The sequence below is a fragment of the Mya arenaria genome, chromosome 6, assembly GCF_026914265.1.
Source record: "Mya arenaria isolate MELC-2E11 chromosome 6, ASM2691426v1".
NCBI lineage: Eukaryota > Metazoa > Mollusca > Bivalvia > Myida > Myidae > Mya > Mya arenaria.
In genome coordinates, this window is record NC_069127.1 from 43,957,812 (window position 1) to 43,973,410 (window position 15,599).

A 15,599-nucleotide genomic window follows, 5' to 3' on the forward strand; every position below is an offset into this window, starting at 1 on the left:
GTCAAAATCTAGGACGTAGTCATCGAAATGTCATCAACAAAAGAATGCTTCAATTCCAGAAATATGTTTACCAAATGTCGGTGTTCAGAAGCTATTGCAGATGTGTTTCATTACCTGTAAGTTGATTTTAACCCGAATGTGTTTATTGAAGGTCCGTCTAAGGCCTAAGGTATTGAAAATTGGGTCCGCCGGTGGGTGCGTTTTTTGTTTTATTTTCGTGAGATTTATTTTAGAATTCGTCTCTATACTCTCAATTTCCACCGCTTACAAGGAAAAAGTAACATAATTGTATTACTATATTTTACTCAGTTGCTACCTTGCATCATCTTTAAAACAATGGAAAACATCGTATTCAGCCAAATTATGAACCATCTTGACGGAACAACACCAACTGTGGCTTTGAGCAAATCCTCGTATTTGAAAAACAGCTACCAGACCTGCTGGTGATCATTGCAAAACAGCTTCCTCCCGTGCACCACCAGGGACTGGACCGCCCTCCGAACAGATCTGCCGGATCATTGGACCCGACCTACCGGAGATCACTGTATAACAGCTTCTTCCCGTGCACCATCAGGGACTGGAACGCCCTCCGACCAGACCTGCCGGAGATCACTGCATAACAGCTTCCTCCCGTGCACCATCAGGGACTGGAACGCCCTCCGACCAGACCTGCCGGAGATCACTGCATAACAGCTTCCTCCCGTGCACCATCAGGGACTGGAACGCCCTCCGACCAGACCTGCCGGAGATCACTGCATAACAGCTTCCTCCCGTTCACCATCAGGGACTGGAACGCCCTCCGACCAGACCTGCCGGAGATCACTGCATAACAGCTTCCTCCCATGCACCATCAGGGACTGGAACGCCCTACGACCAGACCTGCCGGAGATCACTCCAAACAGCTTCCTCCCGTGCACCATCAGGGACTGGAAGGCCCTCCGACCAGACCTGCCGGAGATCACTGCATAACAGCTTCCTCCCATGCACCATCAGGGACTGGAACGCCCTACGACCAGACCTGCCGGAGATCACTCCAAACAGCTTCCTCCCGTGCACCACCAGGGACTGGAACGCCCTCCGACCAGACCTGCCGGAGATCACTGCATAACAGCTTCCTCCCGTGCACCAGCAGGGACTGGAACGCCCTCAGACCAGACCTGCCGGAGATCACTGCATAACAGCTTCCTCCCGTGCACCATCAGGGACTGGAACGCCCTCCGACCAGACCTGCCGGAGATCACTGCATAACAGCTTCCTCCCGTGCACCATCAGGGACTGGAACGCCCTCCGACCAGACCTGCCGGAGATCACTGCATAGCAGCATCCTCCCGTGCACCATCAGGGACTGGAACGCCCTCCGACCAGACCTGCCGGAGATCACTGCATAACAGCTTCCTCCCGTGCACCATCAGGGACTGGAACGCCCTCCGACCAGACCTGCCGGAGATCACTGCATAACAGCTTCCTCCCGTGCACCATCAGGGACTGGAACGCCCTCCGACCAGACCTGCCGGAGATCACTGCATAACAACTTCCTCCCGTGCAACATCAGGGACTGGAACGCCCTGCGACCGGACCTGCCGGAGATCACGCAAAACAGCTTCCTTCCGTGCACCATCAGGGACTGGAACGCCCTCCGACCAGACCTGTCGGAGATTATTTCAAAAACGCTTTCTCCCGTGCACCATCAGGGACTGGAACTCCCTCCGACCAGACCTGTCGGAAATCACTGTCGACTAGTCCTGCCGGATATCACTGCTGTAGACGACTTTAATCGACCTTTTGGGCTTTAACCTCTTATAGCGTAAGCAGCGCTGGGCAGTATCAACATAGAACCAGTGTAGTCCAAATAATTGTACGTTGACGGATTTTTTTTAGATTTTTGATATGGCAAATCCTTATTTTAGACTAAGAACCAGTGTAGAACTTTCGCCATTTTTGACAGTTAAGCGGCGCTCATACATTGTTTAAAACGTCCTTACGTTTAAGTTGTAGAAATATGAACGCAATTACGAGTCTCGTAAAGAACCGTTTTAAATATGTTGAATTATCATTTAGTCTGTCATTGATGATGTCGCATTTTCGTGACTGGAGTACACGCGATTGAAGTATTTTAAGCATAAACAATGTTATAATTTATATTACGATCGCGAAAAAAGTTTTTTTATTGAGTCTTTTTTAATATATATCAACTTTATAAAATGCCTTAGCTGTATGCATGCCTTAACCGGAACAGTGCATTTGGTTGCATTCATGTCTGTTTTGTTTTAAATAACTGCTTGATGCTTTTGTACAAATGACAATAAACGAACATGTCCTTTTCACGTGACACTAGTCAACTGTACCATTTCGTTATTATTAACATGCAGTCAAGGGGCGAGCAAGTGATGACAACAGTAAAGCCGGCGACCCGGATTGACCGCACATACGCTAGATGTTACAGCAACGGTACAGGGAGCTCCCTTCTCAAAGACGAACTGAAGTTTTTGCAGTCGTTCTATGCATCAGAAACCCATGGTGTTCTGTCTATTGAGGTAATAGCATGTTATTTTATTAAGCAATACCGTAAGTACGGCCCATCAGGCACAATTTGATATATTGAAGCTTGACGGACATCGCCGGGATGCTACATCAGATGACAGCCGGGAACACGGTCGGAAATGAGAGCTTTTAAATCGTTGTACTCGACGACCATTCAACGTGGGGGTTTGACCATTTGTTAAAATGTTAAATAATTGTTAGGTAAATAGCCTACAATAATAAAACTTACTACATACAAAGGAGAAATACGTACCGAACCTACGAACGAACTCGTATGTACATTTTCTATGCAATCATACATAATAGCATCGGCAACAACTTACTTTCACTGTATAATGTACATTATTCAACGTGAAATTAGGGTTAGGGTTTAAAGGCTTGATACCCTTTTGTAGATACATTCACTGTTACAATACGTATTCACTGGAGTTGGAATTCGAGTAAGATTTTTTTGGGGTCTGCGACTTTTTGTATATATTTATATTTCATGTAAACACATGATTTTACAAACTGTTATTAAACTATTTCGCATTTTGCAATGTGTACTCTCCGTTTGGGTAAGGGATAGCAACTGTCGCATCAATTACAGAGCGGGTGTCGGCGATTCTGCGAGCTATATCGTTCTATGGACGCCGGGAGTAAGATGGAACTACTGCGCCACATCGCTGAGAACTATGGCGTGGACCAGACTGTGATAGTCAACGTGGCACAGCGAGTCATTGATATACAGGTATACCACCAGTAGTTACACAATTTAAGTGAAACATGTATGAATAATGTAATAATAATTGATTTCATTATATTTTATTTGCATTTAGTTTTATTTCGATCCGTAGAGTTCGTCAGAACAGCCTTTACTAAAACAACGCGTTGTGCCATGAACCCCGTCACTAATTGGTCAACTTATAACGTATTACAGGAGAACTTAACCATACTAAGATGTAATCGTTTCTATTTAAGGCGAACTTCGAAAAGCAACGTTTTATATTCTGAATCATTCATTAATCAGTAGAACTAGCAGCTTTATTGTCATGGGCGGATCCAGGATTCGACGTTTGAGGGGGCGCATTATTCTTCAATACTTCATAATTGAAACTTTCGGAGAAACTGCGAAGTTTCTGTTAAAATATAACAAAAACATATCTGCGAGTTTAACCTAACGTGTTTAATGTCCTATACCCACTATAGACGCGCGGGGATGTGCCGATGCTACGGGCCGAGGAGCGTCTGAAGAGGGCGCTGACGGCGAAGTACCAGTTGCTGTTCACGGACATCGGCCGGCTCGAGGGAGGAGTCAAGTTTCTTGCGGATATGAGGGCAGATATTCTGGTTTGTTGGATGTGCCTATTCGGAACTCCTCGGCCATTTTTTTCAAAAACAACCTCGGATGTATGCAGGTACATCAGTTGAAGTAGTTCGTAAAATTTGGAATTTTATCATTAATTAAATGTAGTGTTTTAGAGTTGTATTTATTGATCTAAGTTTAAATTGATTGCCATTGAATTGTATTATTGCAAACGTAATTAAGAATCCCAAGAGTTAAGTCACAAAGTTTAACTGCTAAATAAAATTACTACGCGATCTACTTGCGGCGGACTTAAACGTACCACTTTTTGAGTATGTAAACCGTCCAAATACATCTGAGGTTGTTTTCGATAAAATGGCCGAGGAGCTCCAAATAGGATGTGCCATGGAGTTTACAATAGATTTGCACATTTTTCTCAATATTTGTAGAATAGCAAGGACGGGCAATGTTGTTGTTCTATTGTTTTGACAGGTGTGTGCTATTATAACTATAAAACATGGAAGAACAAGTACTGTATCACCCATCGTAAAACACTTTGAATACATGATGATTGGAAATAATGATCACCCTTTGACCGTTTATTTTGGACGATGAATTCATTGCCCCACCCCCCGGCTATCCAAAAGTACTGGGTCCACGGAATATTGTTCTCTTTTAGTGGCTTTTATCGAAGTCGGCCACGAGTGTGAGTGAGACGGACCGCGCCCACTTGACCAGCCTGCAGTTATGTCTGAAGGAGCTGTTGTCCCTGTGGTTCACTATGGGCTTCCTGCGCCTTGAGAGACTCACCTGGCAGTCTCCATGCGATGTGTTACAGAAGGTAGGCTGGGCTAGAGATGGGTATAGTGTGTCTGGAGGAGCTGTTGTCCCTATAACTCACCAGGGCTTCCTCCGCCTAGAGAGCCTCATCTGACAGTCTCCATGTGATGTGTTACAGAAGGTAGGTTGGGCTAGGGATGGGTGTAGTGTGTCTGAAGGAGCTGTTGTCCCTATAACTCACCAGGGATTCCTGCGCCTGGAGAGACTCATCTGGCAGTCTCCATGTGATGTGTTACAGAAGGTAGGTTGGGCTAGGGATGGGTGTAATGTGTCTGAAGGAGCTGTTGTCCCTGTGTTTCACTATGGGTTTCATGCGCCTGGAGAGACTCACCTGGCAGTCTCCATGTGATGTGTTACAAAAGTTAGGCGAGGCTAGGGATGAGTGTAGTGTGTCCCAAGGTAAGTTGGGCTAGGGATGGATGTATTGTGTTTGAAGCGGCGTAGTCGAGCGCGCTGTCTTAAGACAGCTCTTGTTAAACTATCGTATTACCATGTATTGTTGTGTCGAAATATGCGTATTGCCTTAATCTTGTAATTGTCATCGTTGTTGGCCGCGTTGTGCAAAAGCTTGAATGTTGGTGAAACTGCAACAACTGTTATTGCATAATTATTACCTTTAAACGATGTCCGCATGTTCTCAAAGACGATGAGCCTACTTTAAGTAATTATTATCACGCTGTGTGAACGTTTGTTGAGTTCTGCTATTTTGTAACTAAAGACTACCGATCGTTGGAAAAGTCACCAGCAATAATTATATTTGACATGGTTTTAACGTTTTACCTCTTTTTTTCCTTACCAGATCTCGGAGTTTGAGGCGGTACACCCGGTGCGTCATTGGGCGGACCTGAAGCGTCGGGTGGGTCCCTACCGTCGCTGCTTTGTCTTCACCCATACCAGCATGCCACGAGAACCCATTGTCGTCCTTCATACAGCGCTCACCGGGGAAATATCTTCATCCATAGATGTAAGCTATACGGCTATACCTCGATAGTGTTCATTGCTCATCAACAATTTCGGGTTACATATTGACGAAAACCGGGCGGGCGAACGGGCGTTGATGTGTCGTTAACAATTTTGCGTTCATGTTTGCTTTCCATGTTAATAATACATTTTTTATCCGATCGTAATGAAAATATCTCATAATATTTGTCAGCATGATATTTAATATCATTGTGAATAGTATTCATCTCTAGTTGAACTAGGTTACAATAAACACACAAATTAGTGTTAAGGACTCGTATTCGTTCCACAAATCAATCAGTGTTCATCCAATATTCATCTCAACAAATCTCCATGGCATTCGATCACGATAGTCTCAACATGATAATTAAGACGAGTGTGAGTATGGATCAGTTAGGTTAAAAAACTAGGTCACTAGGTTAACTATAAAGAAAAAAATTGGTCAGAATATTTGTCAGTATGATATATAAGACCAGTGTGAATATGGGTCATCCCAAGTCGAAAACTAGGTGAATAGGTCAAATATTAAGATAAAATTTAAAGTTTCTTTTTTACATTTCACAAATTTATCTTCCAAAAAACTAGTTGCCATGTTTGGAAGAAATCTTGTATCTAGAATAGCCTTTCAGTTGCAATATAGCGGGCTCTAATAAAACCTGCCACCTAGCTGTAATAGGACGAGGATAACTGGATTTATTGTAATTACATGCCTAGTTCAAATGATGCAGCATGCATAAGGCCATCTTTCAAGGCCACACAGCGATATGATTATTATGTACAAACAGTATTGGCGACAAATATACAGAAATGACTAACACAATTGTATCTTCTATTTTGGTAGTCTAAGACAACTCATTTATTAACTGAACACGCACATTCCTATCCTGTTTTGTATTTTCTGTTAGACCAAACTATAATAGGCGTATATTACATTGTAACGGGTCTTTTTTTTACAGATGTATGACATTATTTTATGAACGGCGCAATTTGAAAAAAAAACACATTGAGTTTATGGTATTTCACAATTTCGCAGACGTAAGTTCTATAAACCATTAATGTAGAAAGTAATAAAACAGGAACTTGAATTACGAAAGGCTATTCCACAATGAACATCTTTGTTTTAGTCCATTCTTGAGCGGCCTGGTGGTCGGGACAATGCCGATACCAGAGTACCGGAGCATGGACATGAGGACCCCAACAAGATTAACACGGCCATGTTCTACTCAGTAACCTCCACACAGAAAGGTGTGTGTGTGTGTGTGTGTGCGTGCGTGCGTGTGTGTGTGCGGGTGCGTGTGCCGCTGTGTGTGCCGGTGTGCGCGTGCGTGCGTGCGTGTGTGTGTGCGTGTATTTCACGCCTATACTTCACTGTACAGTGAATGCATTTGTTCAATAATCATTTATTGATGATAGATTACTAGATTCCATACCAGGTAGATTACTTAATGTTATCAAAGTATGCTCATGAATAAGAAATTTATGACCCATTATTTTATAGTTCTATGTTTATGGCCTATTTAAATAATGACAGAACATATCGAGTTCACACATTATTTACAATCAGAATGTATATGGCATATGGTCATACACTAATCGAGAAGAGGAAAAAAGGCTTGCATAAATCTAAATCAGTTGCCCTGTATACAAACATAACGAGTGCAGTTTTCTTCAGGTCTGCATGGAGTAGATTTGGGTAACTACCTTATCAAGCGTGCGGCGGGCGAGCTGGCCCGGGAGTGGCCTCAGATCACCCAGTTTTCAAGCATCTCCCCCATACCTGGGTTCCGAGAATGGCTCCTTGGAGAGATCAACAGGCAAATAGCAGCACTAAGTGATTACTTTATCTCTCCTCTTTTTATACTGTTTTGTTTTTTTAACGGAAGAGCTTCTTGGTTTTCGGAAAGTTTTTGAAAATCAATAGAAATGTGTAATCGGAATTTTAAATATCCCACACATATTTGATGTTTCAACATTGGTATGATTTTCTGAATGTTCTCCTGTACTCAAGCAAATGCATCCTTTAAACATGATATATCATATAAACATGATGTAAATATAGACACCTGTTTAGATTAAAAGCGACATCGTTTTTATTATAGAAGATGGCTCACGTGAAGGTAGTGCTCATCTGCTGACATTGGAGGAAGTGGAATCTATTTGCTCAATTTCCAACACCAGCAATGACATTTTACTTGCTCTATTGCATGTAAAGGAGCTAATTAATGACCACATATGGACAAAGAGTCCGCAAACAAGCCAGACGCTTAAACCTTTACTGATGAGACTATGTTCTCAATACTTGTATAAAGCAAAACGACGGGGATACGCATTAAACTCAGTTGGTAAGATGACACTACCGCGTATATGGCAAACTGTCATCTATACGTTTAAAACTCTGCTTTACTACGAATATTCGATCGGTTTAACTGTTCTTTTTATTTCACAACTAATGTTGAACTATAACTACATAAGCACACTGCGTATTAGATATTTGGAGAACAAGGATGTTTAAAACTGAGGTAATATTTTTTCATCTCTTTGAACGTTTCAGCAAATTTTCATCTTCAAAATGGCGCAGTGCTTTGGCGGTTAAACTGGGCAGCCGATATGACGTCAAGAGGACTAGAGAACTCGTGTGGTTTAATGGCTAATTATCGCTATTTCTTGAACGACACTGTCACAAACAGTCAACGCTATATAGAAAGTGGATACATTTGTGCTTCAGAGCAAGTTCTTCTTTTGTGTGGATAAACAATGAAATCGATGGTAGCAAAAGTTTCGAAATATTTATTTCTTGCTGAATTAAACCATAATATTTCGAAGAGCTTGATAATTTTCCTCAAAGAGCGTGGCGTCAAGTTGTTGTATCAATTCCTGAAAAATGGAATAAACACTGAAGTTGCAATTCCAATAAATAACAAATGATCATTGTTGAAATGTGATAATGTTTCAACTGTACATGATTGTTCCAAATAGAAAATAACAAGAGCGCCGCGGAGGGAACGCCAATGCTCGTATGTTTATTCTTTGTCGAAAACGGGCATAACTCAACAGTTATCCAAATTAGAGTTATGTGCTTTATTGTCTTTGTGCATATCGGCTCTTGCAACTTGTGAAAACCATGAACGTTTTTTTTTGTAATGACCATTAGTGTTTGCACAACGACTCTTCCGCCTGCGACGACGATACAATCCCAGTCAGCAAGGCGATATCGGGCATCGGTTCATGGTCGGCATGTAGGCAGATCGGTCCTATATTGTTAACGTATACTCCCTATATGTATACTGGCACAAGACCATACATGTAAAGTATAATTTCAAAATGTTAATTTTAAATGTCTTGTCAAACACTTTTGAACGGTCAGGAAACAAGTGTGGTCTATAATCAGACTGGGACCGTTATCTTTCAAATATCGACATGCTATCGAAGACGATATTAAGCCTATATTGATGCTAATCGGATGCAAGTTGGACCGATATCTTACTAATAACGGATATGAATTGAAAACGATATTGGACCTTTATTTATTTTCCTATCGGTAACACGTATAACCAATATCATGTCGGCTTCACGATGTACGATATCACAAATATCAGAACAGTAGTATCTAGGCAATATAGGATGTTTATCGTTCAAAAAAGATATCAAAGCGATATTGGATCTGTATTGTGTTTGCGAATTGGATACAAATCGGAACAATTCGCAAAATTCTCCCTCACGAATTGTTTACTCAACTGCAACTTGTACATGTAGCTACGCGTACTCTTCGAAGTACAATACCTCTATTGTCCCCTTAGAGCGATTTAGACGTTTAAGAGGGATTTAATCTCCTAAACTCGCCATCGAAAGGTAAACTTCAAAGTACAGGTCAAGTTTATTAAGTGTCCCAGTAAGATATGGAACAGTATCATACGACCGCTAATAAAAACAATGAACCACATAAACAAATTAAATGTTCATTGTTGAAAATAGTGCGATTTCGGTGAAATAAAGACATGTAAATTCAGACGTCATTTTGGTCAAGTTGTGATCACCAACGACATAAATGGTAACTAAAATGAGGTAAGATGCCATTAATTTTACCACAAGCGTATATTCGGTGTTAGGATTTAGATTCGTGACCAAATCGCAAGCATACACAAGTTGTCAGAGACGGTTTCCTTTCACAGGTTCGGAGTAATTAAAAAAGGACTTTATGGTAGATTACACGTCGGTTTCTCTTTATTAGATGTCTTAAAATTAATACCTTACGAATTTATAGAGTTTTGACCATCATACTTATTCTACACAAGTTGGACAACAAGTCGGTGATTACCTGAATTTTCCTGCTTGCGGTCATCAAGTGTTTTCTTGAAAAGATCGCTGGAGGCTGTAAGCAAAGTATGGAAAAGGTTATCGTTGGACACGAGTTTTCCTCCCCGAATGGGTACAGACACCGATGTCAAGTTCCTTCACGACATGGTAATAACACCGATGTGTCCTCTCCGACAGGATAAAAACACCGATGTGTCCTCTACGACAGGGTGCGGACACCGATATTTCCTCCCAGACAGGGAACAGACACCGAGGTTTCCTCTCCGACAGGGTAAAGACAACAATGTTTCCTCCCCGACAGGGTACATACACCGATGTTTCCTCCTCGAAAGGGTACGGAAACCGATGTTTCCTCCCGACCGGGTCAAGACACCGATGTTTCCTTCCGACCGCGTTAAGACGACGATGTTTTCTCCCCGACAGGGAACAGACACCGGGGTTTCTCCCCGAAAGGGTAAAGACAACGATGTTTTCTCCCCGACAGGGTACAGATACCGATGTTTCCTCCTCGACAAGGTACGGAAACCGATGTTTCCTCCCGACTGGGTAAAGACACTGATGTTTCCTCCCGACCGGATTGAGACGACGAGGATTTCTCTCCGACAGGGTACAGACACCGACGTTTCCTCTCCGACAGGGTACAGTGACCGACGTTTCTTCCCTGACAGGGTACAGACACCGACGTTCCCTACCTGAAAGGGTACAGACACCGATGTTTCCTCCCCGACAGGGTAAATACACCGACGTTTCCTCCCCGACAGGGTACACACACCCACGTTTCCTCCCTGGGTACAGACACCGATGTTTCCTCCAGGACAGGGTACAGACACCAAGGTTTCCTTCCAGACATGGTACAGACATCTATGTCTCCTCCCCGAAAATGTACAGACACCGATGTCCGCAAACCGACAGGGAAAAGACACCAAAATTTCTCCCCGAAATGGTACAGACACCGATGTTTCCTGCCCGACAGGGTAAAACACCGATGTTTCCTCCCCGAAAGGGTACATACACCGATGTTTCCTCCCCGACAGGGTAAAGACACCGTGGTTGTCTCCCCGAAAGGGTATATACATGTATACCGATGTCTCCTCCCCGACAGGACACATATACTGATGTTTCCTCCCCGACAGGGTACATATACTGAAGTTTCCTCCCCGACAGGGTACAGCCACCGATGTTTCCTCCCAGACAGGGTACAACCACTGATGTTTCCTCCCCGACAGGGTTCAGACACCGATGTTTCCTCCCCGACGTGGTACAGACATCGATGTTTCCTCCCCGACAGGGTACAGACACCGACGTTTCATCCCAGACAGGGTACAGACACTGATGTTTCCTACCATAAAGGGTACGGGCATCGACAGGGTAAAGACACAGATGTTTCCTTCCCGACTGGGTACAGACACCGAGGGTTCCTACCCGACATGGTACAGACACCGATGTCTCCTCCCGGACAGGGTACAACCACTGATGTTTCCATCCCGACATGGTACATATATAGTTGTTTTCTCCCGGACAGGGTACAAACACCGAAGGTTTCCTCCCAGACATGGTACATACACCGATGTCTCCTCTCGGACAGGGTACAGACACCGATGTTCCCTCCCCGACATGGTAAGGACATCGATGTTTCCTCCACGAAAGGGTACGGACACCGATGTCTCATCCCTGAAAGGGTACATCCACCCATGTTTCCTCCCCGACAGGGCACAGAAACCCTGGTTTCCTCCCCGAAAGGGATCAGACACCGATGTTTCCCCCCCGACAGTGTACATCCATACATGTTTCCTCCCCGACAGGTAAAAGACACCAATGTTTTCTCCCCGACAGGGTACATAAACCGATGTTTCCTCCCCGACAGGCTTCATATACCAATGTTTCCTCCCCGACAGTGTACATATACTGATGTTTCCTCCCCGACAGGGTACAACCACCGATGTTTCCTCCCAGACAGGGTACATACACCGATGTTTCCTCCCCAACATGGTACAGGCACCGATGATACCTCCCCGACAGGGTAAAGACACCGAATTTCCTCCCAGACAGGGTACAGACACTGATGTTTCCTAACATACAGGGTACGGGAATCGACAGGGTAAAGACACCGATGTCTCCACCCGTCAGGGTACGGACACTGATGTTTTCTCCCCGACAGGGTACAGACACCGATGTTTCCGTCCCGACAGGGTACAGACACCGATGTCTCCTCCCTGACAGGGTACAACCACAGATGATTCCTCCCAGACAGGGTACAGCCACCGATGTTTCCTCCCCGACATGGTACAGACACCGATGTTTCCTCCCCGACAGGGAACATACACTGATGTCTCCTCCCCGACAGGGTACAGACACCGATGTTTCCGTCCCGACAGGGTACAGACACCGATGTCTCCTCCCCGACAGGGTACAACCACAGATGATTCCTCCCAGACGGGGTACAGCCACCGATGTTTCCTCCCCGACATGGTACAGACACCGATATTTCCTCCCCGACAGGGAACATACACTGATGTCTCCTCCCCGACAGGGTACAGGCACCGAAGTTTCCTCCCAGACAGGGTACAGACATTGATTTTTCCTATCATACAGGGTACAGACATCGACAGGGTAAAGACACCGATGTTTCCTCCCCGACAGGGTACAGACACCGAGGGATCCTCCCCGACATGGTACAGACACCGATGTGTCCTCCCGGACAGGGTAAACACCAAAGTTTCCACCCCGACATGGTACAGACATAGATGTCTTCTCCGGGACAGGGTACAAACACCGAAGGTTTCCTCCCAGACATGGTACATACACCGATGTCTCCTCCCGGACAGGGTACAGACACCGATGTTCCCTCCCCGACATGGTAAGGACATCGATGTTTCCTCCACGAAAGGGTACGGACACCGATGTCTCATCCTTGACAGTGTACATCCACCCATGTTTCCTCCCCGACAGGGCACAGAAACCCTGGTTTCCTCCCCGAAAGGGATCAGACACCGATGTCCCCCCCCGACAGGGTACAGACACCGATGTCTCCTCCCCGACAGGGTAAAGACACCGATGTTTCCTCCCCGACAGAGTTCGTATACCGATGTTTCCTCCCCGACAGGGTACAACCACTGATGTTTCCACCCCGACATGGTACAGACATAGATGTCTTCTCCGGGACAGGGTACAAACACCGAGGTTTCCTCCCCGACATGGTACATACACCGATGTTTCCTCCCTGACAGGGTACAGACACTGATGTTTCCTCCCCGACAGGGTACAGACACCAAAGTTTCCTCCCCGACAGGGTATGGGCATCGAAAGGGTAAAGACACCGATGTTTCCTCCCCGACAGGGTACAACCACTGATGTTTCCTCCCTGACAGGGTACAGACACCGATGTTTCCTCCCCGACAGGATACAGACACCAAAGTTTCCTCCCCGACAGGGTACGGGCATCGAAAGGGTAAAGACACCGATGTTTCCTCCCCGACAGGGTACAGAAACCCTTGTTTCCTCCCCGAAAGGGAACAGACACCGATGTTTTTTCCCCGACAGGGTATAGATACCGATGTCTCCACCCGACAGGGTACAGACACCGATGTCTCCTCCCCGACAGGGTACAGACACCGATGTCTCCACCCGACGTGGTACGAACACTGATGTTTCCTCCCCGACAGTTTACAGACACCGATGTTTCCTCCCCGACAGGGTACAGACACCGATGTCCGCTCAACGACAGGGTACAGACACCGATGTCCGCTCAACGACAGGGTACAGACACCGATGTCACCGCCCCGACAGGGTACAGACAGCGACGTCTCCTCCCCGACATTGGGCAGACACTGATGTTTCCTCGTGACAGGGTACAGACACCGACGATTCCTCCCCGTCAGGGAAAAGACACATTCGGAAAAGAAAACGCAAATGACTTTCACGTTTTTTTAACTACCAATTATACAAATAGCAAAAATGTAGGCTTTGAACACAAAAAAGATCACCAACAGTTGGGATTTGTTTCAAGTGATTTCGACACCATTCATTTGCAGAAAAGAGCAAGCAAACGATTTGGAGGAAAGTATTGTGCAAATTGGAAAACAATACTTGATGGGATTTTGTTAGGTGACAATGAAGTGATAGTGGACATAGAATCATTGTTTCGTATTGCTGTTGTGAGCCTACGTGCCAAATTATTTGGAAATCTTTCTCTGAATGAACATAAAATGACCATTTTAACTTGGACCCCTAATGTGACCTTGATCTAGAAGTGAGGCAACTGGAACACGCACTCTGCACGTTGGCTTAATGCGTTAAATATGCATTTGTAAGTCAATTTGAAATCCTATCTCGGTTCTGGAGTTATGGAGTGGACACAAAAAATGGCTACCTGAACTTTGATCCCTGAGTGTAACATTGACCTGCTGGCATTTAGCAGGAACGTATACCCAGCTCATTAGCTTCATCTGGTTATCATTGATGAACATTGGACGGACAAAGCGGCGACTACATGTTCTCTCTTATCAGCGAAAATGATTGAATTTCCGAAAAGTAAGGAGCACAATAGACGAAAAAAACATGAACTATCACCTGTGTACACTTTAAAAGTGCACAGTGCACTGCAGCGGCCACTCTCTGAGAACTTGTAACTGAGACCTCAACTCTCTCAGAAATATGGCGGTTCAGCTTCGTGTTAACTGTGATTTCTTCTCCAAACAATGTGTTGAGGGTAACAGATTTGTCTTGACGAAGAGGCGATATCTTTGCGATGAAATCATCATGTCCTGTGATAACAAGCACTTTATGATGTACTGATAGAGAAGGCACCATTGCCTTAAATCTATAGCATGCTTTTGGAACTTAAACCATAAGGTTGTTTTTTAGATAAAGCACAACTTCTTATTAACTATCAGTATGATAAATGTTTACCCACGCACATGCAAGTAAAACGTGTAAAAGGGGAATATAAGTCGATGCTACTGTCAAATAAGGAAGTCGATGTGACTGTCAAATAAGGAAGTCCATGTTACTGTCAGATTAGGAAGCCCATGTTACTGTCAAATAAGGAAGTCCATGTTACTGTCAAATAAGACAGTCCATGTTACTGTCAAATAGGGAAGTCTGTAACTTGCGGATAAGTAAGTCCATGTTACTGTCAGATTAGGAAGCCCATGTTACTGTCAAATAAGGAAGTCCATGTGACTGTCGGATTAGGAAGCCCATGTTACTGTCAAATAAGGAAGTCCATATTACTGTCAGATTATGAAGTCCTTGTAACTGTCAGATTAGGAAGTCCATGTAACTGTCAAATAAGGAAGTCCATGTTACTGTCAGATTAGGAAGCCCATGTTACTGTCAAATAAGGAAGTCCATGTTACTGTCAGATTAGGAAGTCCATGTAACTGTCAAATAAGGAAGTCCATGTTACTGTCAGATTAGGAAGCCCATGTTACTGTCAAATAAGGAAGTCCATGTTACTGTCAGATTAGGAAGTCCATGTAACTGTCAGATTAGGAAGTCATGTTACTGTCGGATTAGAAAGTCCTTATTACTGTCGGATTAGGAAGTCCATGTTACTTTCAGATTAGGAAGTTCATGTAACTGTCGGATTAGGAAGTCCATGTAACTGTCGGATTAGAAAGTCCATGTAACTGTCGGATTAGGAAGTCCATGTTAACTG

At 44.4% G+C, this 15,599-nt stretch overlaps 2 protein-coding genes across 4 annotated transcripts in view; one reads left to right on the forward strand and one right to left on the reverse strand.

The window, feature by feature from the left end:
• Positions 1-8,556, forward strand: LOC128236916 (malonyl-CoA decarboxylase, mitochondrial-like). 2 transcript variants are annotated; one of them, XM_052952049.1, is made up of 10 exons: positions 1-116; positions 2,370-2,534; positions 3,131-3,271; positions 3,730-3,870; positions 4,506-4,667; positions 5,466-5,630; positions 6,751-6,871; positions 7,299-7,457; positions 7,726-7,968; positions 8,178-8,556. In XM_052952049.1, exons 1-10 carry the CDS (start codon positions 45-47, stop codon positions 8,375-8,377), a joined length of 1,569 nt encoding a protein of 522 aa, XP_052808009.1. In that variant the 5' UTR covers positions 1-44; the 3' UTR covers positions 8,378-8,556. The 2 variants fall into 2 exon arrangements, with proteins under 2 accessions (XP_052808009.1, XP_052808011.1); XM_052952051.1 differs by having other exon boundaries at positions 7,729-7,968.
• Positions 8,394-15,599, reverse strand: part of LOC128236915 (uncharacterized) — a 15,058-nt gene continuing 7,852 nt past the window's right edge. Inside the window, exons 6-8 of one of the 2 annotated variants that reach the window (XM_052952047.1) lie at positions 14,510-14,703; positions 9,942-9,995; positions 8,394-8,500 (exon numbers count right to left, since the gene is read on the reverse strand). In XM_052952047.1, coding sequence (XP_052808007.1) covers positions 8,429-8,500; positions 9,942-9,995; positions 14,510-14,703 — 320 coding nt within the window. In that variant the 3' untranslated portion in view covers positions 8,394-8,428. The remainder of the gene's footprint in view (positions 8,501-9,941; positions 9,996-14,509; positions 14,704-15,599) is intronic. The other variant, XM_052952048.1, reaches the window with a different exon arrangement.

What these genes read in the sequence shown, in the direction of transcription:
- LOC128236916 (XM_052952049.1), top strand. Translation starts at nt 45, where the DNA reads ATGCTTCAATTCCAGAAATATGTTTACCAAATGTCGGTGTTCAGAAGC. An exon ending in ATATGAGGGCAGATATTCTG is followed by an intron (nt 3,871 to 4,505) that starts GTTTGTTGGATG and finishes GTTCTCTTTTAG; the next exon opens with TGGCTTTTATCGAAGTCGGC. An exon ending in AGTAACCTCCACACAGAAAG is followed by an intron (nt 6,872 to 7,298) that starts GTGTGTGTGTGT and finishes AGTTTTCTTCAG; the next exon opens with GTCTGCATGGAGTAGATTTG.